We start from the raw sequence: 27684 nt of genomic DNA, 5'->3' as shown, positions 1-27684 counted from the left end.
CTTGAAATCACTTGAGAACAGCATTGGAGACATCGGCGTCAGCAGAGAAGACGGGTGGAGAAAATCCATCTCTACACCATCTTTCACTCATCAGTCAGCACCACTTGCAGTGACCTAAGCAGAGGCTGCAGAGGTCAAGACCACGCTGTCCATCTCTGTTACTCTGTGCATGAATAAACAGAGGCTAGTGTATGGGTGTGCGTGTCCGTCAGGGTGAACGCACGCACATGAAAACACACACACACACACACACACACACACACACACACACACACACACACACACACACACACACACACACAGCCTCGTGCCGACTCCACTGGCATAATTAGAAACATTTGGGATCATTTGCAAAGGGAACACTCTGATGGGATCCAGATGCACTACTGGGTTTCAGCGAAATACAGGAACCCTTATTTACGAGGGGCCATTACTGGCTCCTCACCCAGGGAGGTGTGTGTGTGTGTGTGTGTGTGTGTGTGTGTGTGTGTGTGTGTGTGTGTGTGTGTGTGTGTGTGTGTGTGTGTGTGTGTGTGTGTGTGTGTGTGTGTATACTGACCAGTTTGTCCAGATACTAAATGAGTGTTTGGGGGTGGATCATCCATATTCAGGTCAGACTTAGTTTAATGACATTTATTTTGGTGAGAAACTGAGGGTTTGTTTTCACTGTATTTCTGGAGACTCAAACACTTTAAATTGTATACACAGAAAAGTTTTGTACTGGTTCAATTCCTTTTTAATGATATAGAAATCCACATTTTCATCAATAAAAACAAAAAGTTTTCATTCCTGTCTTGGTGGCTTTGATGTAGTATTTTGTGTCCTTTATGAACTTCACACCAAAAAACAAAACAGTTCAGTTCAGTCTTCGTCTGTTGGTGCCAAAAAAAGAAGCTTTTTTCCTATGGAAGAGAAAAAAACCCACATTATTAGTTTCCTTGTTGTTTTCATATGAAATAATGTTAGCTGAGGAGTGAGAAACAGCACTAATGATTACTGTTTGTAGCACAGAGGGGGAGTTTTTGTTACTTGTAGCACTGCTGACACCTTGTGGCTAACAGATGAACAGCTAATGTAGTAAAAGTTGTTTAGGGTTCCCTTTTGACCAGCAGGTAGTGTGAAATCATGAATCTCATAAAAGTTATGGGCAGAATCTTCCAAAGTAAAAGGTTATAAACCTTGAGATGCTCATGTGGAAAAGAAAAATCTGTGTCTGCTCATGAATACAGTAAGTCTGTGTGATTCATTACCAAGAGCCAACAAGACATGCTGTTTTTTAACAAATAGAAGAGCCAATCTCATTGATTTGCATAATTTTATCTATAAAAAATGAAATAAAAATCAGCTGAAGCTTGGTTTTATTTACTGATAATAAAACATCTTTAAAGAGAACTCTTCAAAAACTCAAGATAAGAAATGGTTCATTCCACTCAAGGCAGCACATCAAAATCATTAGATTTAATAATAAAACAGATAAAATCCATTTCTGTAAAGTAGAAAAAATGAAGAAATGGGAGAAAAATGCCTGCTGAGTATGAACTCTAAAGTCTGTATGAATTCAGTTTTATAATCAAACGCAATTCAAAGAAAACGAGAAATATCATGGATCCAGAATATTTAAAAAACTGTGGGTATGACACATGTTTAACAATGCTTCATTTTAATGTACGTTTCATATTCTTTCATTATCCAGTCATTCACCTTTGCATCCTGTCATTCTCTTCACAAATCTTGAAGGTTTCACACACTGAAGCCCACATTCAGCCTCCAACCCGTCCACTGTTACATTTCTTCCTTCAGTATGCTACTGTAAGAAAACAGATACAATTCCTGGTGAAAACCTTATATAACATGACTGATATTCAATCTCAAGCCTACAGAACATTTTCTGTTTGAGAAAAAAGAAGACATAACAAATAAAAAGAACTTCTTCTCTTCCATAATTGTCCTTAAGAGTATATTCAAGATGCTTGTGTGTGTCCCTGTTAGTCACACTAGCACTAACATGACAGAGGATCTGATTCATTTAGTAATATTTATGTTTTGTGCCATGTTGCATCATGTGTCATGTCACACTGTGCTACATTATGTTGTGTCACAACATGTTGTGTATTATTATATCACAATATGCTGCATGATGTGAAAGGGTGGTATGTTGTGTCATGGTTTGTTATGCAGCATGACTGACTCATTGCGTGTTTGATGTGACTGCAAAGATCATTTTATCCCTCTGGACTGCTGAACACTATTAAACAGACTCGCCTGTGTCATCTGTTTCAATGACGAAAGGTGAAAATACAATCAGATATGACAACACACAATGAATAAAACTCCCACCGGCTGGTTATCAAGACATCTGGTGTCAAATCAAGTCACATCATGTCACACTGAGGAATGTCACTGACCTTTCTGCAGTGTTGGAGTCTGTTGATAAGATCAGCTTAGCGCTCCTGTTTGTTGATCGGAGCGCTCGAATCGCCCATGCTGTCTCCATCACCAGCCCCTGATTGATCAGGAAGCACAGTGTTGCTTCTGAGTGTCCGCTGCTGTTGGCGCTGTGTAACTCACTCATGGGACAGTAAACTGATCAATGGAAGGAAGGATCCCTACAGAAAACACAAACAGGTGAGTTAATGAAATGTGTGTGAACATGTACACACGTGTATACGCAAATAAGTATGCGTGTACCTGGAGCAAGCCGACAGAGGGTCAGTTGAACATCTGGAGGAGAAGTCTTGAACAGCCTCAGCACCTTCTACAGAAAGATAAGACAACTATGATCAAGGGTTTATTCAGATAACATTGTATTTTTGGGCTGATGAAGCTGCAAATGGCTGATATTTTGTGCCAGAGTTTTAAATATTTTGACTTTCTCTGGCAAGTAATGACAAAAAAGTAAAAAGATCAGCATTTTCTCAATAATCTGATTTTCCTGTCAGAGTGTAAAAACCTATCAAACTAAATTTAGAACATCACTTCAAAGAAAACCACTCCTAAAAAGTTCAAATGTGGGTAGAAATGGTATATTTTTATACATAACTGATCAGTTATGCAATACTTATGCATACAACTACATCATATCCATAATATCAGGTACAGAGCTGTAACAATTAGTCAATAGCCACAGATTAATAATTTTGAGACATTTTTTAAAGGAAAAAATACAAAAATGTTCATGTCAGCATCTTAAATGTGATATTTTCTGGTTTCTTTGACGGTAAACTGAATGTGTTTGAGTCATGGACTGTTGGTCAGGACAAAACAAGACATTTTAGATTGCATCTTAGACGGCAATCAGTAACTGACATTGTTTGCTATTTTATGACATTTTATAGACCAAACAATTATTCAACATATGAATCAATAATGGAAGTAATAGTTAGTTGCAGCACTGATCAGATGTAACTCATTTTAATATATGGGTATATAAGTTCAACTCTTTTCCAAACTGATACACCAACATGAAATAAAAAGAAAAAAATTCTCAAAGTGAATTAAGTTCACATGTTAACTAATTTGAATATGAAACAAATCAAGCATTACCATGAGATAAGTACATATGGATGAGTCAGTAATAAACTTTTAAATTTAAATTGTGCACATACTGGATAAGACAGGTCTTTGAGTGACTGGCCATTGATGGCCAAAAGTATGTCTCCCTCTTGTATTCTGCCGCTCTGCTCGGCTGGTTGGCCAGGGAAAAGCTGCTTTATCCGTATCAGACTGCCAAAGTCCCGCGTGGGCGGCTCCAGCTCACACATGAGGAAGCTGAAGCCTAGGCCGTTGGCACTCTTGGTCAAAGTCACTTCCTGGGTGTTGTCTGAAGGTTTCGGAAATGGAAGGATGAAGGATGGAGGGAGTAGGGAGGTCGGGATTTGAATAGAATGGAAAAAATGAGGTGGATGGGGACAAACAAAGGAAAGAGGAAGTTTTGTGAGGAGGCAAAGAGATGGCACAGCAGCAGTTTTATTTTTCTTAGCTTCAAACGTACGAGACTGAAAAAGTAAAACATAAAATACAAAACTAAAAGTGACAGTTTACAGCTCAGTCAGCCAAATCAAATGCAATGTATTATTATGTGAATACAGAAATTACACAAACTTAGACCTGATCTCATCACTTCCCAAAAGGACAAAAACGAAAAGAACACAACTGGAATTGGGGAGTGACAATAACTTTATCCCTGAGGAAATGAGACTCGTAGTCTACAGGTGGATGTTAGGGTGGGGGTGGGGCTCTTAAAATACAATATAAACAGAAGCATAAGTGACTGCAAAAGTTACAGGTCAGTTTTCAGGTGTGCAATTGTTACGACCCAGAGTACTGGATCATAACAGCAAACCAGCAACTGGTAAAGCCAGGCCTGTGAACAGACTAGTGATGGGTTTACACCAACATATAGAACAGGGTGTGTTGGTTATATATGTTACAATGAGAAGAGTAGTAGAGTTACACAAGAGTAGCAGCAGACTTGAGTTATCTGCCTGAAATACAGTAGCTTGCAGACTTTGCTTCATTTAGTTGTAAAAGACCTAAATGCACCTTTTCTTTTTTTGTACATTTTTGTCACTATAGTCAACATTACAACAACAATTACAATATCTCATCAGTCTGCCACAAAGCCCCTAAAATCTAAACTTGTTTAAAAAAAAAAAAACTTTTATAACATTTGTGAAAAGATGAATAAGTTATTACATGTTAGGTAGTGAGCTTTAAAAATGCTGGTAAGTAGATTTTGTTTCCTTTGGACAGAGCCAGACTCACTGTTTCCCTGTTTCCCTGTTTCTGTTTTTTTTTGTGCTAAGTTAAGCTAACTAGCTTCTAGCTGTAGCTTCATATTTACCATAAAACATGAGTGTGGTTTCACTCTTCTCTTCTACCTCACAGCAAGAAAGCACATTTCACAAAATGAGAAAATATTATGAGCAGAAAACAGTTGGCCTCATTTTACAGTGTTTATATTAGAGTCCAGTCGCTGCTGACTACCCATAAGGGATGATTTGAAAAGGTTTTCTTTTGATTATAGCATTTGCAGATCTAAAATATGAGCAAACCAGATTCTTCTACATTTTGTCATTACTATAAAGTGCTTTTCATGTCAAGAGAAAAAAAAATCATCATCTTAATTTTGAAATAAAGAAATCATTACTTGCATGTTCTCCTCAGCCTTTTGTAGACATAATGAAAGGTAAGATAAAAATCAATTATTACACCATTTTGAAAAAATCTCATTGATCGTCATGGATGAAATTGACTCTATATTGAGTTAAAATAAGTGATCTTCAGAGAGAGGTGAGAGGGAATATGACAGATATAGACGAACCAACCAGAGGGATAAAGGAGACCAGAGGGTTAAGAAGAAGAAGGAGGTCAGGTTAAGCAAAGGAAGATCAGGATGAAAAGGAAGAAGTGTGTGAAAGTTCACATGCATGCAGTCAGACTAGCCTGACTGCAGCTTAAAACAGCTTAGACACGGCAGGTTCTTTCACGCAGGTTTTCCCTCAGTACTGTGGTGGTGTTGTTTCTCTCTGAAGGAATTGCATCCAATCTACTGACAACATTTTCATTCAAGAATGCTGTCATACTTACACAGCCACAAATACTTCTGAGATGTCCCCAGAAAGAGAACCTAGGCTTTGTGTTGTTGTTTTTTGTTGCGACAATCATATGCATTGTGTGTGCTTGATTCAAAAGGTCAGAATCTAATCTGAGGTTTCCTACCGTAAGTAGAAAAGCTGTAGTCTGTGGGCCGGTCAGGGACTGTTTGTGGAGGAGTACTAATGGACGAGGACCTGTTAGACCTCGGTTGGCTGGTAGGTGGACTGATACTGCCAGTGTCTGCACTTAGAGAAACCCTGGGCAGGTGCACCGCTTCCCTCTCAACCACCAAGGTTACAACCTGGAGGAGAGGAAAATGGGGAAAATGAAGAAAGGGTAATAAAGCACAGAAAAAATGTGAGTCATGGTGAGTAGAGGACAAGAATGGAATGAAGAATAAACAGAAGGGGGTGTGGTTGGCAAGTTAGGAGTTGCAAAGAAGGTCACCACTAGTAGAAACAGGTCATCTATTGTCTCTAATCATCAGTCAAAGTTGTGTTTTACCTCCCCGGTTTTTGACAGACACTCCACAGCCTGCTGGTAGGTGAAACCCTGAAAACTAATCCCATCCACTTCCAACACTCTGTCATCTGTAATAGGACAAACAGATAAATGACATTTTACTCTCATATTTTCTTCCTCTCCTTTTAGCATCTTTGTGCTGCGGAAGCTTCGGCTAAAATCCAAAACGTCAAATCAAATGTTCCAGTCTTGATAAGTGTTGAATTGTAGTGACAGAGTCTTAAATGCGTTGTTTATCTACATTATTGGATCTGTTTTGGCTTTGGGGAAGCTGTTGAAAACAATGAATTACCGCTTTGATTCTGCTGATGCACTCTGACACGCATGAAATGTGTTTATGCTCTTTGGATGGATGCTGTAATTCAATTCAATTGTTCTGTGTGCATGTATGTGAACTTTAGACCTAGGCTTCAGCAGATTCAATGTTAAGGGTGATATGTGATGTGCCTACTGACCAACAGAATGTAATCTGTAATATTGTTGGCATAATTCATACTGAATGCTTGTTAGTTGGTTGTGTTTCTCAGGGTCTCTTCAGGGAATAACTGAGACCTTATGTAAACTTATAGAGCTTATCCACAAGGACACATAGAATAGAATAGAATAGAATAGAATAGTCTTTATTGTCATTGTACATGTACAACGAAATTGAAAGCAATCTTTATGGTATCATAAGTAAAAAAGAAAGAGGGTGCTTGTAAAAGAATAAAATAAATGAGTAATTAGTACTAACACTACTAAGCTAACTAAAACACATGATACACGCCCACAAGACATTCCACTCGCTGTCATCAATATTGTAATACTGCGTGTGATATTAAGCTGTGATACCTGTATGAAGTTGTCCATCTCTTTCGGCAGCACCCCCTGCAACGAGGCTCTTGATGTAGATTCCTCCATTACGAAGGTTTGTGTTGACGCCTCCCTGAACATTTAATGACAAAGTATTTTTAATTAAACTTTCATTTAGAATGTATCAGTGAAACACTGACAATGTCAAGGAGGGGGGGGGGGGGGGGGGGGGGGGGGGGGGGGTTCCATTTCCTTCTACTTAACACTTCTATTCCACTACATTCCAGAGCCAAATATTGTACTTTTTACTCCATTACATTCATCTGGCATCTAAAATTACTAGTCACTTGGCCCATTACAAAATATATATATTAATATCGTAAAACATAATGCATTGTTATACATTAAACTACCGAACAGAATAAAAAGTGGTTCCACCTGAACCAGCTTCAACATTGCTTGGAACCATTTTCAAGCCTACTAAATAAAGGGTTTACAAGTTCTAAGTAATGACTTTATTAATATTAGATAATGTATTAAGGCTTCATAGATGAATCACTGAGGGCAACTTTGAATCCAAAACTTGGGGCATATTTTTACTTTTATTCAAGTAAATGAATACTGGTTGAATAGCAACTCATAATACAGCAGTAACCAGTGAAAGAAAAAAACCTGGATCAACTTTTCTGTCTCTCTGTCTAATCTCATCAGACCACAGACGTTAATGAGATGGGGTGAAACAGATTAGATGGGTGAAACAGACTTTCTGACCCACTGCTGGAGATGAGTTGCAGCACTAATTATCCTCCCTGACTGCTCATTCTAAATGTTTTTAATCAAATTCTTACATGAAGGTTTGACTAACATATTAGTTAGACGGATACAGGGTTTTGCAAAGCTACTGTTTTTGGATTAAAACTATATGTTGAAGTTTTATTCTTTATACCGTGGAAATGCATCTGAAACGTTGTGTAGACTGTTAAAGGACACTAGATTTTTGTAGTTTTTAACTTCAGTTGAATATTTTACCTGGAATTCAGATTGATTGCATTAATTTGTGTGGGTTGCTCACCGAGATGCTGAGGCCCAGACTTCCTGATATCTTCCTGAGCGTCACAGTGATCTCTTCCGGCCTCACATTGTTTATAGGTGGATACTGTGAGTAACCATCCTGAAACCAACACGAGCAGTAATAACATTCAATTTCCAACTACATACACACCCACACCCTAAGCCATCCATGTATCCAGATTATTGGCAGTACTAAATAGGCTACAGATCAGATATTTGCTGTCCCTAAGTACAAAATGAGCAAAGTAGTGACTAAAATTGTAGCTTAATAATGTTTGACAGACTAAAGACAAAGACTTATGTAGGACTGATAATACAATATAGCTGTTTGCATTGTTGATATATATGTGGCTACCTATATGGGGTCTTAAACATCCTTTAAATAATTATAAATAAAGATTGTTTCATTAAACTACCTGCGCACTGACGCGTACTTCTGGGGGCACATGTAGCCTGTTGCTAGTCTTCGGTGTCATCATGACCGAGACGATGTCGTCCGGGTTGCTGTCTCCTGATCGTCCGTCTGACATCGATGTGGTGTGTGACTCGTGATTCCTCAACACAGGAGACGGCATACTGATGGGACTGAGGGAAACTGGGGATAAAAAATGACAGAATTAAGTGTGTGATGTAGTTACTTTTTTAATTGCCTTACATTTGACTGATGTGTAACAGGTGTATCTGTAGAGCAGCAGGAGTTCAGGAGTTCTAGGGTCACAGCTGCATTATTCTTACACACATTCAGTAACAATACATGCAGGGAGCACCTTTTGACTGTGAGATAATGAGCTGCACCTCCTCGGGGCTGTTCTGCATGACCTCTGCCGCCTCGCTGAAGGTGACGCCCTCCAGGCTGATGTGGTTCAGAGAGATCAGACGACCACCTGAAGGCAAAGGTCACAGTGAAATGGCGCTGGTGTCCAGTGACAGTGTAATGGTGAATATCTACACCCCCGCCTCTGAACCTCACACGTGACCTTACAGACCTGGTGTTGAATACCCAAACGCCTCCCGTACTCGCCTCTATCTTTCTTCCCAATGTCTAATTTATACCTATCCATTACATCCATGTTCTTAAATGGAAGAAGATGCTGGATGACAAAACTAAAACACTAATCTTCAGATAATTCAACATACATGATGCAAGGAGTAAAAATGACAGTTTTGAGACTGAATCCTCATACTGTAGCTCAAGTCAACTTTACAAGCCTTTTCTAAATGTCAAAAACAGAAAAAAAACATTACCAAAAAATTACCCCCCACCCTCACGCAACGTAATATCTCTCAGCTAACTACTACATTTACTAGATTAGTGGCTGACGAGGACAGTTTGATTTCTCTTTGGCCAAGGAACGTTTAGAAAACAGTCAAAAAATGGAAGTTGAGTCAGGTTTATAGATTTATGCGGCTGCGACTGATATTTGAAAGTTTAAAAAAAATCCAATAAAAATGTATCAGTCAATAATATTTTTTTAAAACATAAATAATGTTGATACAGATACATACTAACACATTTCATAGTTGAAAAATCAACCTGTTCCTGCTCTCTGCTGAACAAACTGTAATGGAGATACTGTCCTCAATCCTAGTCTTACTTGTCAGCCAGCATATACACAGATACCTTTATATTCGTGAGCTAATAAATGCTGATTATAAAGTTTACTGTCATTGTGACTCATTACCTGTCCGTATTCGTCCATCCTTGTCAGCAGGTCCACCAGGCACAATGGAGGCCACAAAAATCCCTAAGTCATAACGCCCTACTGTGTCCTCTCCCACTATCACTATACCTGGATAGATACAAACCACAGAGAAGTAAGGTCAAATCATTTTCAAATGGAGGAAGAACCTTCTTTAAGGCGCTGGTTTCCTTCCGTATCCTTTCCTGTTTGTTAATACAGTCTTTTTACTCAAAGGAAAGGAAGCCATTAACAACCATTTCCATTCTGTCAAACCATAAACATCCATCTAAAGTTATGAGTTTTCCTTAAACATGTCATTATGCTTTACCACCAGGAAATACCACTTAAATGCAAACGGTTGTATGAAAGTGCGCTTGACCATGCTGCAGAACAAGTCATTAGAAACAACAGTCAGTGCAAGCCAGTCAGTGAGAAAGTCTGAAAACTCATCAATCATCTGCATCACAACAGCTGTCTTAGTGTGTGTGATAAAGTGGGATCAGCTTACCCAGGCCAAACTTTGGGTCTTTCTTCAAAGAAACACATATGACTTCTCTCTCTGGTGTTGACCCCTGTTTAGGCGGGGTATCTGTGAGACAAAGTAGAACAATAACCCATAATCATTAACTGACACGAAATGTAGTCTTGCCTTTTTTCTCAAATGATGCAGCCAAAATTTACTAAAAATTCAATCTGATGACTGCGAAAATCATCTTTGCTATGCATCGCTACAGTGGAGCAAAGCACTAAAATGCTTTCGGAAGGCCATTTGTTAAATAGTGGACAGGCAGTCACACGCAGGGAATGTGCGCAGAATACTTAGTTATACCTCTGGCTGCTGGTGAGCAGGAGCGCGCTTCAGATCCACTCTTCTGAGAGCAGGCTGGGGAACGCATACCAGTGCTGCTACGCTGACTGCTGGAGCAGGTGCTGTAGAAGATACATATGAAGTCACACATGAAGTCAATAACAAAACAGTGATGTTACACAGTTTTTTCTACCGTTACCAGTGCTTTTGTTTTGCAGCAAGTTTTTTTGAATAACCAGGGTTACACACTGGACGAGATTAGCATGAGCTAGCCTTGGAATAAGACTTTAACTCATGAAAAGCCACATTTTTAGAGAAAAGTTTTAATGAGAGTCAATTGGAGCCAGGTATTTTTTGGAGCCAGCATCAAGTGAAACATCAGTGGCATTGCACTTTAAGGTACTTCTGCTCTGGTTTTAGCCTCAAGCCATGGTAGCTACCACATGCAATGAAGTAAAACAAGACTAGATGCTCCTTCATCTTTACTGTAGTTTAAATGTGGAGAACAGATTTTATGTGAATATGAGAACTGGGGACTAATGCACCTTTGTTCATTGATGCTTTGACGTTGCTGTTTGATGCGGGCTTCAATCCTGGCTGTGACATCGTCACACAGCTTGTTCAAAGACTCATCCTGAGGTGTGGTCAGACCACTGTCATCCTGTGGCGTCTCAGAAGATGAAAAGGTCTTGAGCCGGCTGCTCTGAGCGCGGCAGACTGCTGAATATTGCACAATGTTCTCCTCTGGAAGCAAAAGAAAGGTCTTTTCAGTGACTGGAAATTGTGAGGCCACCAAAATGTAGAACAATACATTTGGATTTTGTTGTTTCTTCTCAAAGGCAGAAAGAGATAAGATGGCAGCAGAAAGCTGTAACTTCTTGTAAAGTTAAACATTTTTTTGTAGAGGTAATGGTGCAAAAACTGACCTGAGACCAGGCTGTGGCTGAGCTGACGAGAGTTCATCTCATTGTTAAACTTGTGCTGGGATGAACAGGAGTTACACAGGTATTCTGCTATCTTCGACCTCTCTGTGATAAAGGTATACTTCTTCTTGCTGCCCCGGGTTTCTATTACAAATTTACGCCTCTGTAAGAACATCAAAGAAAGAATTTTAGGGGATAAGAAGGAACACATAGAAATATCCAATGTCATTGCAAACCAGTAGTTTCAGATTTTAGCTTTGGCATCAATTTGATTTGAATTTCTTGGTATGTATTTTATCCAGCACTACCCGTGAAACGACAAAGCCCGTCCCATTGTTCCACTTACATTCGAGGAAATGGTCGCTGTGTCCCTCCAGTAGAAAGCCTGACTGGTGGATCTGCAGCCTCCTTTCACCTCATAGACAGTAACTCCTTTGGCACAAACCCCGAGAATAAGCTCCCCTTCTAAAGGCTTTTTCTCACGTGTCACACGGTGGAACAACACACCATATTCGGGCAACTGCTGACACACCTACAGAGAGAGAACTATCAAGTCTGTGGCACATTACTAGATATTGATTTTTAAATCAATTGGACTATTTTGCTACCTTAAGGAACTCAAGCTCCGATTCGTCGGTGAGCATCTGAGCGTTGTTGGTGTGGAGCCGTAGCAGCTCCCCCTGAATGTAAGGCAAGGCACGTTTCTCCATCACACTCTTGGAGACATACTGGTCAGGGCGGTAGTAGTTCCTACCGTACACCTAAAAACAACATTTTAACGGAGAATCTTAATTTTGCTTTAAGACAAAAAAACAAATGCATGTAAAGAAGGAGGAGCAGATGGTGGTAACATCTTTTTTGTGGCAAAAAGCACCAGGACTAATGGGAAATGTAGTCTTAATTATACAGTATCATTTAAATTAGCAATAATAAGAGATAGAGGCTGCCACTAAAGCTACAATATGGACACATTTGTTTTCGGTGATAATACAACTACATTCTACTCAAACAATAGTTGTTTGTGTTGTCGCCTTTAAAGGGGAACTAATAATGATAATGGCATTTGTGGCGGTCAAATCTGAGAAAATAAAACTGATGATGTCACAGTGATGTCATCAGGGTTAAGTTGGGCTTGGAGAGTACACATTTATAACAGACAGACTTACTAAAAGACTGTGGATAAGAACTTTGAAAGATGTCAGGCATGGGTGGTCCAATGAAATATGCTAGTTGGATGCTTTTTTGGGAGATGTAGGATTCAGTGTTTGACCTATACATTGTACAAAACGTCAGTATTTCTCTGCTTCTGCTACATTGTTTTAGACTATCCTTTTTGAAAATCTTTCTCTTGTGAGTCACCCAACTTCATTGAAGTGCAATGCTAAATTACCCTTTCAACTCATGTGGTGAGTAATCCTTAAAATTGTACATTTAGTTAAATTAGGTTCAGGTGCACCACCTCAGGCATGCAGTCTCCATACTCCGCCTGCAGGGCCAGAGCTCCCAGGTAGAGAGCAGTCTCTTCATGGCAGGATAGCCTGTCCTCCAAAAGGTCCCTCCTGAGCTGGAGGTAATACTGGTGACGGGTCTGTTTGTGCCTGATAGAGAGAGAAGCAAACATTCAAAGGTTTCCAGATGAATTCTGCAGAATTATTTTGTAACCGAGGACTTGTTTTTTGGTAATCAAAAAAGAATGTAGAAACTTACAAAAGAAGAGAAATGTCATTGACAAAGAATTTGACCCTGAAGTAAAGGACGAAGGAGGTTGTAGGCACTTTCTTCCAGCTGTCTGGAGCAACTTTGGAAATCTTGGTATCGTTGTCCACAAAGAAAAACTCATTATCTAACCAGAGAAGAGAAAAGATGTGAGTTGACACATTACATTTTGTATGAATTATTAACAACACCACATCCACTGGCCTGCTCACTGGCACGCCATTTGCAACCTCTCTGCTTCTTTACCATCAGTATAAGCAAGGCCGAAGTAGAAATGTTCCATGAGGTTGGAGTGAGCGACTATCATGTCAAAGACGTCTCGTCCTCGGGATTTCACCTCACATTTCACCAGGATGCTCTGACCGTTTGGCATCACCACACTCAGCTCTCTCTGGATATTTGAAGATTTCACTTTCTTCGACTGAAACACAGAGAACAATAGAAGACAGAATGACAATACTCTGGTAAATTAATAAAAAATGAGAGGGAAATGTGGGGATTAATAAGCATAGTAAGGTTGGGAACCTTGTAAGGTGGGTCATAATGATGCAAACGACAATTTTTATTTGATATGGTTTTGTGTTCTATTTGAATATATTGAATGTGGGGCTGCAATGATTAGTTGATTAATCAATCAACAGTCATTATTCAAGCAAAACATGCCAAACATGCTCTGGTTAAAGCTTCACAATTATGAAGATTTGTTGCTTTTCTTTGTCATATCTGAGTAAATCTTTATCTTTTGGACAAAACAAGCAAACGGAGGACATAATCATGGACTCTGAGAAAGTTTGAATTCCTTTAAAAAAAAAAAAAAGACTAAATGATTAATCAAGAAAATAATTTGCAAATTAATCGATAATGAAAATAATGATTTGTAAACTTCATTTAATGGATTAACCTCCCAATATAACATTTACAGGCTTATATTACTGTCGCCAACTTTCATATTACATGTCTGTCCACCTGCATTTGTGTGACACAAACAAATCCGGGAACCCTTTATAAATACATTGCTCTATAGCACTACTGGTGGTCAAAAATTCCACAGCGTAACTTTAAGCATCAAATACAAGACTAGACCGTCCCTATCAACTACTGCAAAGCAACAACTCACCACAATGGATCCAGGCAGCTCCAAGACCACTAGCGGTTCATCTGCCATTCTGATAAACTCAGGACCCATGTCCTGCAACAGAATACAAGGTAAAGAAAATACATCATCAACTGCATCCATCACAAGATTTTGATGAAAACTGTGATGAGGAATTTGATTTGAAACTTGCTTTAAAATACACCAATTTGCCACTAGTATAGCATGCTCATAGAGGAACTATACAACTGGAGACAATGGCTACCACTCAAGGAAATATCAAATGTCATCTAACCACTAGCATATAAACCGACATACCACAACAACATACCATGCTTTATAACATTTATCTGCCTCACCTTGATTTTCTTCTCATTCAGACTCATATTGGAGTCAAACTGTGTGATGGATCTAGAGTTGCCATGTCGATTGCCATCCATGTACGGACTACAGGGGTTGCGGTTCAGATGCTGCCAGCTGCCGTAACTCTCCCTGTGTCGACCTCCCGAGGGCATTCTGGGGGAAAAAAAGAGTTTACGGTACTCAGTATGATGGGAAGAGAGATCTGTCACTTATGAGATGAAAGCTTTCCAATCAGACATGAAGCGTTTGGCTCTTTTGGTGATCATTTAACCAAATATACGTACTTAACTATGATTTGAATTTCATTGATTTTGAAGTAAACAACACATATCATTTCATACCCCATGGGCTCAGGTGGATAGGATGCTCCTGAAAAGGTCCTGGAAATCTTATTCCTCAGCGCCCATGTTGAGTTGCTAAAAGAGCCTCCTGTAAAACATGTTGTAACACATTCATATTTGTCTTGATATGGTGTCTAAATGTTTCTATCTGTGTTTTGAAAAGAATCTTACTGTGTAATCTGTCTCTGACCATCTGACTGCGATCTGTCAAATGGGATCCATTTTCTGCCATGGACACATGATCGACCTGTAAAGAGATCACTGTCCAGCTCAAGGAAACAAGCAGGAAGTCATCAGTTGAAGCAAAACCAAAATCACTAAACCTAACCAGCTGAAACCACTCCTCCACACACTACCCATCCAGTGCCCACTCACTGAGTTTCTGTAGATGTCCTCCACCAGCTGCCTGATGAGTCGCTCCGCTGGAGGCAGCATCATGGTCTTGTGGTGCAGCTCACAGGTCTCCAGGACTGTCAGCAGGTCGGTCCGCCTCACCACCAGTTCCTCACACATGCTTAGCAGCAAACCCTCCAGCTCTGTGCTTAGCTGGACTGGCTGTCAAGAACAAGAAGATGGCAAAACAAGTGAAGAGCAAGCACTGAGAATGAGTTTGAGAGATTTGAACGTGAGGTAGGAGACAGAGAGGGAGCGAAATACCTGGTTTTGAGATAGCTGATAGTCAACACACCAGTAAAGAGTCATCCCCAAGGAGTACACAAGCATCTGATGGACAGTGGACACAGAAAATGATTCAGATATTAGCATTGTAGCTGAAGCTATATTGTCTTTGGTAAGGTGATATCGGGGCACATGCACATAATCTCCATATTCTGTTGACGATATACAGATGTTTATGTTTTTACAACCTTTTCGGCTGCAGCCCTGGTGGAGTTTGCATGGCCCTGCTGGACCTCAGGAGCCGTGAAGGAGGCCACATCTTCATATCGGGCACAGGTCTTAAAGGCTAGACTCCCATTGGCTGACAGTAGCACCGAGCATGGGCTCAGCACACTGTACATGTTACCTGAACCTAAACCGAGAGCAGAACGGAGACCGGTGACATTTACCAACCAAGGATTTGATAACTTTGCCATTTAGAAACAGCATTTTTTGGTGAAAGGCATTAGGGATATCAGGGGGGCAGCATGTTTTCTTGAATTAAGTTCAAAGGGGAGGTGGAGAAGGGAGGCAGGAGCTGCTTAGTGGTCGGTTACCTTTTTTGGATATGCCCAGTAAGGCCTCAGTGGTGGCGAGCAGCAGACACCAGACCTCATCCTCATCCAGTGGTGAACCCCGGGCCTCCAGCACCTCTGCCAGGGTCACAAACGTACCCATCCTGCTGGGGAACACACACATATAACACAAACACACACACACAAACCTGCAGATCTTTCTAATAAAGGGTCACCAATAACTGGATAAATGTAACCTAATGCTCTATAAGTTGTCCTGTCAGATGATGGGTAATATGGTAAAAATGTAAAATATAATAATAAACTACAAAGTAAAAAAGTTGAGGATGTTGTCTGATCCAGAAAAACGACTTGATTCTCATTTGATTCGTTTGACACCATCACTTTATTTAACTTAAACAATGGAGTTTTCTTATGACAAGAACATTTGTTAAGGGACATAATATGAGGTTTGGTGGCAGCTGGGCAGATGCCTTATATTGTCCTTTGTCATTTGACATTGTCTGAGAAGTCACAGAGTGTTTTAAGGTCAGAGGTCAGAGTTTCAGACAGACAAGCTTAGAGTTTAGTGGCATTAGACCTAATTGGAAACAAATCCAACACATAGGTTAATTGCCTCTCATATGCTTGCTATCCAGATGATGTCATTGTTGTGCCCTAACGTATGGAGAGTTTCTATGTAAGGACTTTCCAGGTTTTCCTTTTCAATTGATTAACAGGATTAATGAAAGATGCCAAGACGCACCGTTTTAGTTTTCAAAGACTGCTGAAAGGGAAACCATTATACACTTCTGAATTATACTGTAAATATATGCACACTTATACACTTTTGCTTGATGAGTAGTTTTTGAGGGTTTATACTGCATCTTTAGAGCCTGTTTGGTTAGGCCTGGTGTTGAGCAGTATTAAAGCACTTATGTGCTTACGTTGAGGGATTTCTGAAATGGTAAATTAGCTTGAGAGGCTTCTGGTAATTGATAGTATCCGGTATACTGGTGACAATACATCATTAGCTCAGGTGAAACCAAGGACTGTAATTCATGTGCATTGGATACTAAAATATATTATTAGTATTAGATACTCTCGAATTAGTTGGATCTTCAGTAAGCCCTTATTTCTGTCTATTTGCAGTAGACAGCATTGTAAAGAACATTAGACATATTGAACAAGTATGGCTTGTTAAATAAAGGGAATAAAAATGTAATTTGAGGAGCATTTGATATGATAGGATATTTGATATACCACATACATACATATGTGGTATGTGGTAATACATCATTGATAAGGATGCATTACCCAACTATTTCCCCCCAACATTTTTGGTTGAGTTGGGTGGGACTTTCTAGCTTCTGTATAAGACCAAATATATTTTTTAAGCATTCAGTCAGTTGCTTTAGCCATTGCTGCTCCTCACTGATCCTTTTTCTGTGTAATCATCTGACAGAATATAAAAAATAGCAGACATTATAAACTGTTAGGAGGTTAAGAGATGTATGTATGTCAGTAGTCTCAGTAAGCTGTACTGACACAGCTACAAGCAAACGTTTAGTATGCTTTTTTAATGGTTCATGCAAGAATTAGCATAAATCAGCAGACACAAACACCGTCACTGAGAAGACACTGCACCATGTCCACACACCTACATATCCCTCCACTGCATTTTGAAATTGGGTCAAATTTGAAAGATACTGTAGGGTTGCTTTATGGCGCAAAGCAGAAGGAAATTTCTGTACTTCCAGGGCAAATTGAGGATGTTGGACAAATGATAACTTCCATGTAGCTGACTACAGATATTTTTGTAACATCAGGACATTGCAGCTAGCAATGCCACTGGTATTATATGAAGGCTACTGGGAACAACCAGATTAACATGAAGTGTTTACATTGCTCTCAGTAATCTGAATTTTCATTATTTGTTGATAATGAGATTAACGTCTGAATGCTGATGCGGTCGCCTCTAGGAAGCATCTCATCAACTGTCTTATTGCTTCTCTTGTGAAAGAATAAATGGAAGAAGAAATGTTCAGACGAAGACATTTTTTGCACAGATGATTACATTTCTTGAAATGAACTATTTTCATTACGACTTTCTGCTCTAATGTTGAGACTCAATATAGACACGCTGCTTTGCATCCAGTTCATTATGAAACATGAACTGAGTTGAACCACTGACATAAGAAACTAGACATGACGCAGTTGTTGGATAGATTGCCAAGTAACCCAGCTCTGGTAATCAGGTTATGTGTACCCTAGGCTGACCTATTGACATAGTACTTGCTCTAGTCACATACAATCATATTAGTCATCATATCAATATAAATGATTACACCAAAATTGTAACAGCTCATTTAACATAGATTGTCCACTGATAACCATATCTACTTCTCGCTTTAACACCCTGAATCATAGCAGAAAAATGAGCAAAACTGATAAAGAAACATGATTTAAAAGGCGTTTGTTGGCTTATGAACTTCCCTCAAACCCCAACCCACGCAGACACACACACACACACACACACACACACACACACACACACACACACACACACACACACACACACACACACACACACACACACACACACACACACACACACACACATGCACTATATAATAACATAAGTCATTCCACACACCATGTTTCTATGTTTGTATTACAATGACAAATGCCACTGCCACTCCCTTCACACAGAACATCTAATAATGATTTCAGTTGGGAGCTGAGCAACCAAACACATGTTTGACTTGATAAAAATGTTAATTTATTAAGATAAAGATAGAGAAAACCCACATCTCTTTTTTCTTCTCATTCAGTGTGTTTGTGTTTGTGTGTGTGTTTGTGTGTGTGTGTGTGTGTGTGAGAGAGAGAGAGAGAGAGATGGCTTCGAAGCCTTGCACAATGGCTCCCTCAAAGCGATCTCAGATCAATCCCTATATTGTAAATATATAGATAGATATATAGTCCCCAGTTGATATAAATATAGGATAAATAATAAAGGAGATAAAGCCATACTTCCCCTTGTCTGACTAGGTTAAGTTCTAATAGCTCATTCTGTTCCTGCATGGAGTCATACGACAGCCAGCACTGTGTCTGTATGCAACTACCTCAAGGCCTACAGGTGGTTTGATAACTAATGGTCACACAAAAAACATCATAACTTATTTTTTTGTTCTTGTTTTTTTTTTTTTTACATGAAATGTGGCCTACCTTATTTCATCCGGTGCCTGAAGAGATTCCTCCTAAGTTCCTTCAGACATCCACCTCTCTCAATCTAATCCTTTCTCTTATGCATCCCTTGCTGCTGCCATTCCACCCACCTCTCCCTCGTCCGGGTGTTTCTGTATGTCATGGCAGCCTGTCACACATCGTCATTTCCTCATGACAGATCAATTGTCTCCACAGAAAAGACACATCAGCTCCATAACATAATTTCCTCTAACTAATGGCGTGCTCTTTCTGTGTTTTCCGTCATTTTCAACTATATTTAGACTAGGGACATAAGAACATAATTGGATTTGCAGGGCAAGCTAGCGGCAGATGGGGCGGCAAAGGACCAATCCATTGTAGGCAGCACTGTGTTAATCTGATGTTTCGACCACAAGTGACACATTCACTGTCCCACTTTCTATTAGTGCCTTACATAGAAGACCACTCAGGTGATTTTTTAATACACGTGGCTGTGGAAATTAACAGATATTATAGAACCTGCAACAGGCTTATAGCGCTCTGTCATGAAGATTTTGACTTGAGTAAAGGTTAAAAAATGATTCATATTTAATGTCAATGCAATTAAAACTTATGGATAGATCATCTCAAGAATTGATATTAATATGATGCAATATTTAACATCAATGGCGTATGTTTCCACTAAAAAAACATGATAAGTAAAAAGTGCAATAATAAAGGGAGTAAAAAGTGACATTTGATCTCTGAAATGTTGTATAAAGAATGTAAAATCTCCAAAATTACACTTTTACACACTATTTTGTGCATAAAAAGGTTTCAAACTATATTCCAATAATCTGTAATTTAATAGGTTTTCTGGTCCACATTCTCACCCAGCAGGGTCAGCCACATCATCTAGAGATGTCTTGTAGCTTAATTAACTTAGTCCAGATTTACGCCTTTGACCTGTCTAGCCAAATACCAAGGATCCCCCCTGTAGAAGAACATTTTAAGGCCTGCTTGTCCTTGCTTTCTTCATCATGGTCAAATTTGACACTTGTTATTATCGATAAACACAACTCTACATATGTTCATCTAAATCCTCAAAAAACAGTGCAAAAATATCATCTGTGTGGGAGTGAAGTGACCCTTAATGAAACATCAGTGGCAGAAGAAGTAGCAAATTCTTTACTTAACTAAAAGTACCAGTTACGTAATTTAACAGTTCTAGTTTGGAATTAACAATCCCTCAGTTTTACTTAAGTAAAAGTCCAGAAGTATTATCAATAAAATGTGCTTAAAGCATCAAAAGTAAAGGTGCTTACTCAGGTAAAAATGTGGCGCCATGTGACTGATATAGTATTATATTGTTGTGGCTGGTGAAGGTGGAGCTAGTTTTACTTTATAGAGTTATAAAATGCTCTCTGCCTTGGGCCCCCTCCAGAGGGTCATAAGATAAATCTGGTAGTTCAGAAATGGGGTAGGAAACACACAAATAAAAACAAAGTTCTACTTCATGAATTTATATTTATTTATTAGAATTATATTAAACCCTTGCTTTTTTTTGGTGAAATATATATAATTGCACCTATTTGAGCATGGAACGGTTATTGAAATCAGCATCTGAGAAGTTTATGGGGTAAATATCTCTTGGTAGAAATGTGGAGAACTCATAGGCTAATTAAAAAGGCATAAGGGCATGTATAAAATGTTTTTAAGGGGCCACAAGCCACTGGTTTAATATTTAATAATACACAGCCTATTGTTTTATAAGCGTATGTTTTTGGTTAACATATTAATCTGCAACCACTACAGCTGCCAATCAAATGCAGTGTTTGTGCTAATTATTGTGTTTTAAATATGGTAACCCAGGTTTATTAATGTAGCTGGCACTGTAGTGGGACCATATTTTATATCATATGTTAGCAAAGCAGCCAATTTGGGCACTACAAATCAGCTATAGACTACACTCGTTTGAATCATTCACAGGCTAAATGTGTTTACAACGTTCATATAATGTCTGTATTAATTTATGTTTTTCGTTGTGAATGTATTTTAAGTAAGTTGGGAAGAAATATACGTCAAATATATATGAAATATGCCGTATTCTCCCACTGTGTACGCCGTCATTGCAAAACGTTGCGAAACCGTCGCTTCCGCTTTCCCGGCTCAGCTTCCGGGAACGCGCAGGCGGTCTTGAACGCCCCCCTGGTCCTCATTGTGCAGCCGAGGAAACATCGCAAGGTTGGTTTCGACGACGTCGGTATGAAATGGCAGAAACTGCGTGTGTCACGGAAGCACAAATATTAGGTTACGAAGGAGCTACACATGTATTTTGCGGCGACCCCGGTCTGCTAGTGTGAGAGAAACGGGAGTGTATCCGCAGGAGGAGAAAAAAGGGATTAAAGTGCTGTTTTTTCTCCAGAAAAAAAAATTCCCCAAACGTCCAGGTTGTGTTGTGTTGTCCGAGCAGCGAGCGGCGACTGCGGGGTCGACACTGCTGGAATTAACCGGAGAGGGGTGAGCTCCACATACGGGTTTTCTTTCCTCTCTTTAAGACGTGTTTGTTGTCAGCCGTTGGGGGATGGTAACAGCCAAATTTGTGTCACACACGTTACTGTAAATAGGTGTTACTATAATGTACATGGTGGCAGGACAGGTCTGGCCTAACTGGTGGAAGGCAACCAGACTGAGTGACTACACTGCTGTAACCTACACAGTCAGAGCTACACACACACATTAGCGCTGCTTACACTGTAAACTGTGAACTGGTTGGTGTTGCCGGTTTTAAAACTAGTGAAAAGGCTGTACTAAAACACCGTGACCTCCAGCGTGTGTTCGCCGAAGAACAATAACATCCTCCGTGTGAGCAGAAATCACATATTGATGCCTTTGAATACACCCTGTTTCCATGCGGCTCACATCAGCTCGCTGATATTTACTGCCGCGAAATGATCTCATAAATATTTCTGTCCGCTTTGAAAGGTCTTCCTATGGCTTTACCCTGATATATCCACGGTTATTACACTGTAGCAACATCTCTGTGCATTCAAAACCGACATCAATATTTAGGCTGTAGGCAGCGCTGTACTGTCTTTTTTCTGTCATTCTTGTGGTGACCACTGACCTGCACGTTGTAAGGTGAGTATGAATATGGAAGTCCTTGGCAAATTGCATAATGTTGCAGTTTGGTTTATCTTTGTTGCAGCAATGAAATGGCGTACAATGCCAACAGTAATGTAAGATAGCTTATCATGCCAATGTTAAGTTTCACAATCCATCAAATCATCTGCAGTGTCCATAACTTCAATGGGAATAGGTTCGATCAAAGGTGGGTTGTCACAGGTCGTAGCTATTCTGTGTGTGTGTGTGTGTGCATCTGTGGTGTGCTGCTCTCACACTGCACTGCACATTGCTATCAAGGTTTTTTTTTTGTTGAACAAGCTGCCAAGAGAACCCTGACGGTCAGCCAAAAAAGCACCAAGAAATCTGATTCCTGCACCAAATGCAAAAGGTAGCCTGCAGAGACGGCATTATGAGGCCTGGCTAACACACGAGAAGCCCACTGTCATACCTGGAGGTCCTATTGGTTGAGCTGACAGTCATTTTGGGGCCTGTTGACTTGTGAATATTTAGATGATTTGAATTTTTTTTCTTCAATGGCTGAAATACAGTGCCAACGAATGTCACGGTTGGGTGTCGATTTTTCCGTGCTCAAAATGATTGGACTGTTTGGCTCTAATGTCCAAAAGTGTATACTGAAATTTGCCTGGGTAGGTGAAGTCAATACTACCCGTATAAAGAAAAGGTGACATGCTATTCTAGCTTGGCAGTCGAGAACATCCCTGACACAAATAAAACAAAACAAACAGCATGGCACATTGCAGACAGTCATGGATGAGGACAAAGTCAGTTTCCGTGAGAAAGAAACACCAGCCTCTCTCACGTCTGGCCACACCTTTTGGGACGAGTTCAAATTCCCTCCAGCAAGATGTGATGTTGCTGCTCTGTCTATGAAATGAGCGATGTTGTACAAATTTACAAGCACATTGGTAGGCCTGTCACAATAATTACATTATTGACTCATCGTACAATAACGTTATTATCAACGTCATTATGTCTATATATGGACTTATCGTATGATACATGGACATGACCTTGATCATTTGTTTGACCTCACTATTGCCACACTTAACATTAGCGGCTAAGAGGCACCGCTTATACAGAATTAAAGGTAAATAACTCTGTCCCGGTTCATATTGGAAGTCTGTGTTTTTACCGAAGCGTAGCACCCACTCTCCAATCCCACCCCTCATCCCTCCTTTGCATTATTATGCTTAAATATATTATCATTAAATCATGGTATAAAATGATCTTCAAATGACAATAATATTGTTTATCGCGATTATTTCTGAGACAATATATCGTCCAACAAAAGTAATTATCGTGACAGGCCTATACAGTAGAATGTTCGTGGTTGTTATGAATGACTTAGTTGTGAATTCAGAACTGGAAAAATGACTTAAAGTTAGCAGAGGGTAGGACAAAAAAATATGCAGTCACTCGAGGAAACTAACAGCAACTTTTCTGCATGAAATGGTCAGATTAATAGATTGTTTTGTGATTTGGACCAATTGTTGCATTTTGAGTCGGAGTAAGTTGCGTGGTCGTAGCGTACAGCTGGTTTTCATTTAGTTAATCATAAGTTGGCAAAGGTGGACATAATCTACCTAAAACGTCAAAATGGGCACTATATTTTCATGACACTATATTTGTCATTTCAATGGCATTATTGTCTGTTTTGTTTGGTGCTAATGTTGAGGTGAAAGTTGATCTTAGGAAGTCTTATAAATGGAAATCAAGTATTGTCTTTTTTTATACAGCTTTGAGACCATAATTGTCATGTTCAGAAAACAAATAAACAAATTAGCACAGAAATACAGTCTTTATTGTGATATGCTGCATTGGTAGTAGTTTAAAAAACAACATTATTTAGCTTTGCTTGGAACTTACAATTTTATAGGGAAAAAAAGAACATTAAACATTGCAGATAGTATCAGTCTTGAAGAAAAGCTGCTTCAGTATCAAGCATTTTTGGCTACAATGGTCACAAAAATCTTGAAATTTGAAGGGACTGTTAATTACTGAATTACACAATAATAAACAAGTCTTCTCGTGAGTTTAAGTCTGTAAATCACACTGTGTGAAATGTTTAAAGCCTGTAAATGTGCGAGTCGTGGGATGGAAAGCACATAGAACTTCTATGATTTTTTACTGAAGGGTTTCTCTAAGGGATATATCTATTTGCTGGTATTTGAGATTGTGTAAAAAAGCAACATCTTGATTTCTGAGTTTCTCATTGCTATTGCTTGGTTTCTTCTATGATTATCACGATTATAGCAAAGCAGCTAATGCTGTGTTCAAATCACACACAGTCGGGGCCAAAAATACCACAGATTTATCCCTTCAGACAATCAGGCGAGAAATCAGGTTTTAGGGGTTCAGCTAGTACCAACATTTGGCACAGAACGCACCTTTTATATCAGTCTTTTATCAGCGGCTGAATGCGAGCGGCTTCACTGATAACATCTAACTCCTCACAAATTGCTGGCTGGCTCAATCAAGGTCGCCCAGATAATACAGACCTGTTGGAGAATGTGGCTGGTACACTCGCTGAAGGCTGAGCGGACTAGGACCAGACTTACTTAAGATGAGTTGCCAGAGGAGAAGGGAGTGATGGACAGCTGTGTGGAAGAGAGGCCAGTGTAGATACGGACAGGACCGCCCGGGTTAATGTACGCCCACCTGTGAGAAATCCATATCTGACACATTTTTTTGACACTTGCTTGTCAGGGGCAGACATTTTCTCTGTGGATTTAAAGTGACGCTGGCTTTGATGCCTTAATATTCACACTTTTGAAGAATTATCAATAGATAAGAGCCTCCTTTGTGTGTTCAGATAAATGGAGATGTAAGCCTTGTCTTTTATCTTTTACACACACATGATTACACACGAGTCTACGGCCTTCATTCATTCATTTATTCATTCATTTCATTGCGTGCAACCCCGGCTGTATGATAGCGATATAGGGCCACACAAACAGTTGAATTCGGGTCGACAGCCTGACACACTCCGTCATATCACTCGGTCCCAGTTTCACATGCAGCCAGTGATCCTCCATTCCCACAGTAACTATGATATGTGCTGGGGAGAGAGAATCGTGTCACGCCGCGTGCTGAAACCCAACATCAGCTTAGACATGTTCTGCAGTGTTGACTTAAGCTTACATGTACCTCAGAGGTAGGAAAGGACTTATTCTGCAGTGATGCGCGTGTTTGATGTTTCCTTAAAAACTTGTTACAGCTGGATTATATGTTCATGTCAAGTAAACAGCACAGTCTTTTTTTTTTTGCTGTTTTCTTCCGCCTAAAAAAGTAGAGCTGCAAAATTAATCCATAAATTAGCAGAAAATGAATTGCCAAATAATTTGATGATTGATTAATTGAGTTAATTTTAAAAGAAAAAAAAAGTTCTCTGTTACAAGATATTTTAGGTTCCATATTATGCTTTGGAAAACAGTGATTCACTTTTTTCTTTATTTTTTTGACATTTTATAGCCTAAAAAACACTGATTGATTAATAGAGAAAATAATCAGCAGATTAATTGATAATTAAAATTGTTGGTTGCATTAAGGTCCTCGTGTGTCAGTCAGTATCGAGCTGAAACACTTAGTTGATTAAATAAGGAGTCAATTGATGGAAAATGTTAGGCAATTTTGATAATCTATTAAGTGCGCTTTTGATCTAAATAAGTTTTATCCACCAATTAAATACAGCAATTATTAACAACTGAGGTTAAGAAAAAGATGCAAATTCTCACATTTGAGAAGCTAGAACAAGCTGATGTTTGACATTGTTGTTTGACAGATGACTTCAGAATTAGAGGCGATTCATTTTTGTGAATTGTTCCTTCTGATCTAAGAACATCCAGTCAGGATGTCACAAATGACAATCAGCAGGATTTATCTTGAACTTAATAGAAACTAAACAAACGAAACAAGGGAAAACAGATTTTGATTATTTTTAGTCGGAATGTTTACAAAAATCACACATTATGTAGATATGATAGACTAAATAATGATTATTTCCATTTTTGATTGATCAGATCTATTTCAGTTATACACTTCATAAAATGTTAGAATATATTTCCCAAAGTAACGTTTTTAAATTACTTGTTTTGTCTGCCCAAAAACCCAATATACACCAATCAGCCACAACATTAAAACCACTAACAGGTAAAGTGAATAACATTGATTATCTCGTTAAAGTGGCACCTGTCAATGGGAGGGATATATTAGGCAGCAAGTGAACAATCAGTTGTAGAAATTGACGTGTTGGAAGCAGTAAAAATGGGCAAGCGTAAGAATCTCAGCAACTTAACCAAATTGTGATGGTTAGATGACTCGGTCAGAGCATCTCCAAAACTGCAGGTCTTGTGGGGTCTTCTCAGTATGCAGTGGTCAGTACCAAAGGTGCTCCAAGGAAGGACTACTGATGAATGGACACCCAAGGCCCATTGATATGAGCATCAGTACAAATTGCTGGAAAAAAGTGAATGCTTTCTAAGATAGACAAGTGTCAGAACACACAGACTAGTCAGAGTTATCATGCTGACCTCTGTCCACCAGGGATGAACGATTAAAAAAAATTCCAATTGTGATTATTTTGACAGATATTGCAATTACGATACGATTTGCAATATTATGGGAATGATAATTTGTACATCACTATTGCCAGTTTTAGAAAATGATTGTGGTTTGATTTTTGGTCTGTAGAATATGACGTGTAGTCCAGGATATCTCTGCAACATGACTAACTGACTAACTGTCTAATTTAAAATTAAACAATTTTGACACACATTTCGCCTTTAACAAATATTGCGCCTCCTTGAAAACGGCAATAGAATTTCAATTAGTTTTACAACCCTACTGTCCACCATCGACAGCTCCTACAGGACATGTGAGCATCAGAACTGAACTATGGACCAATGGAAGAAGGTGGCCTAATCGGATGAATTATGTTTTCTTTTTTACGTCATGTGAACGGCCGGATGTGTGTGCATTGGTTGCCTTGGGAAGAGATGGCACCAGGATGCATTATGGGAAGAAGGCAAGCCGCTGGAGGCAGTTCGATACTCAGAGTGATGTTCTGCTGGGAATCGTTGGGTCCTGACATTCATGTAGATGTTACTTTGACATGTACCACCTACCTAAACATTGTTGCAGACCAAGTACACCCCTTCCTGTCTACGATACTCTTATTTCAGTAGGATGATGCACCCTGCCACACTGCAAAAATGTCCAGGAATAGGTTGAAGATCATGACAAAGCGTTCAAGGTGTTGTCGATGGAGCATC

At 39.4% G+C, this 27684-nt stretch overlaps 2 protein-coding genes across 3 annotated transcripts in view; one reads left to right on the top strand and one right to left on the bottom strand.

The window, feature by feature from the left end:
• Positions 1-2559: 2559 nt before the first annotated feature.
• frmpd2 (FERM and PDZ domain containing 2) lies at positions 2560-16244 on the bottom strand. The gene is made up of 25 exons (XM_062443140.1): positions 16124-16244; positions 15776-15939; positions 15567-15632; positions 15285-15464; positions 15081-15156; positions 14910-14997; positions 14565-14721; positions 14230-14301; positions 13359-13533; positions 13104-13239; positions 12856-12994; positions 12005-12157; positions 11743-11928; positions 11400-11559; positions 10174-10254; positions 9666-9773; positions 8751-8867; positions 8400-8578; positions 7985-8083; positions 6952-7045; positions 6103-6188; positions 5722-5899; positions 3606-3820; positions 2689-2755; positions 2560-2606 (listed from the first exon to the last, which is right to left on the bottom strand). Exons 1-25 carry the CDS (start codon positions 16242-16244, stop codon positions 2569-2571), a joined length of 3135 nt encoding a protein of 1044 aa, XP_062299124.1. The 3' UTR covers positions 2560-2568.
• Positions 16245-21512: 5268 nt separating this feature from the next.
• mapk8b (mitogen-activated protein kinase 8b) overlaps positions 21513-27684 on the top strand; it is a 28297-nt gene continuing 22125 nt past the window's right edge. For both annotated transcript variants that reach the window (XM_062443139.1, XM_062443138.1), the window contains exon 1: positions 21513-21787. The gene's annotated coding sequence lies outside the window, so the exon portion shown is untranslated. The remainder of the gene's footprint in view (positions 21788-27684) is intronic.

The sequence above is a fragment of the Scomber scombrus genome, chromosome 21 (assembly GCF_963691925.1).
Source record: "Scomber scombrus chromosome 21, fScoSco1.1, whole genome shotgun sequence".
Taxonomy (NCBI): Eukaryota; Metazoa; Chordata; class Actinopteri; order Scombriformes; family Scombridae; genus Scomber; species Scomber scombrus.
This window is presented reverse-complemented; position numbering and strand designations above follow the sequence as displayed.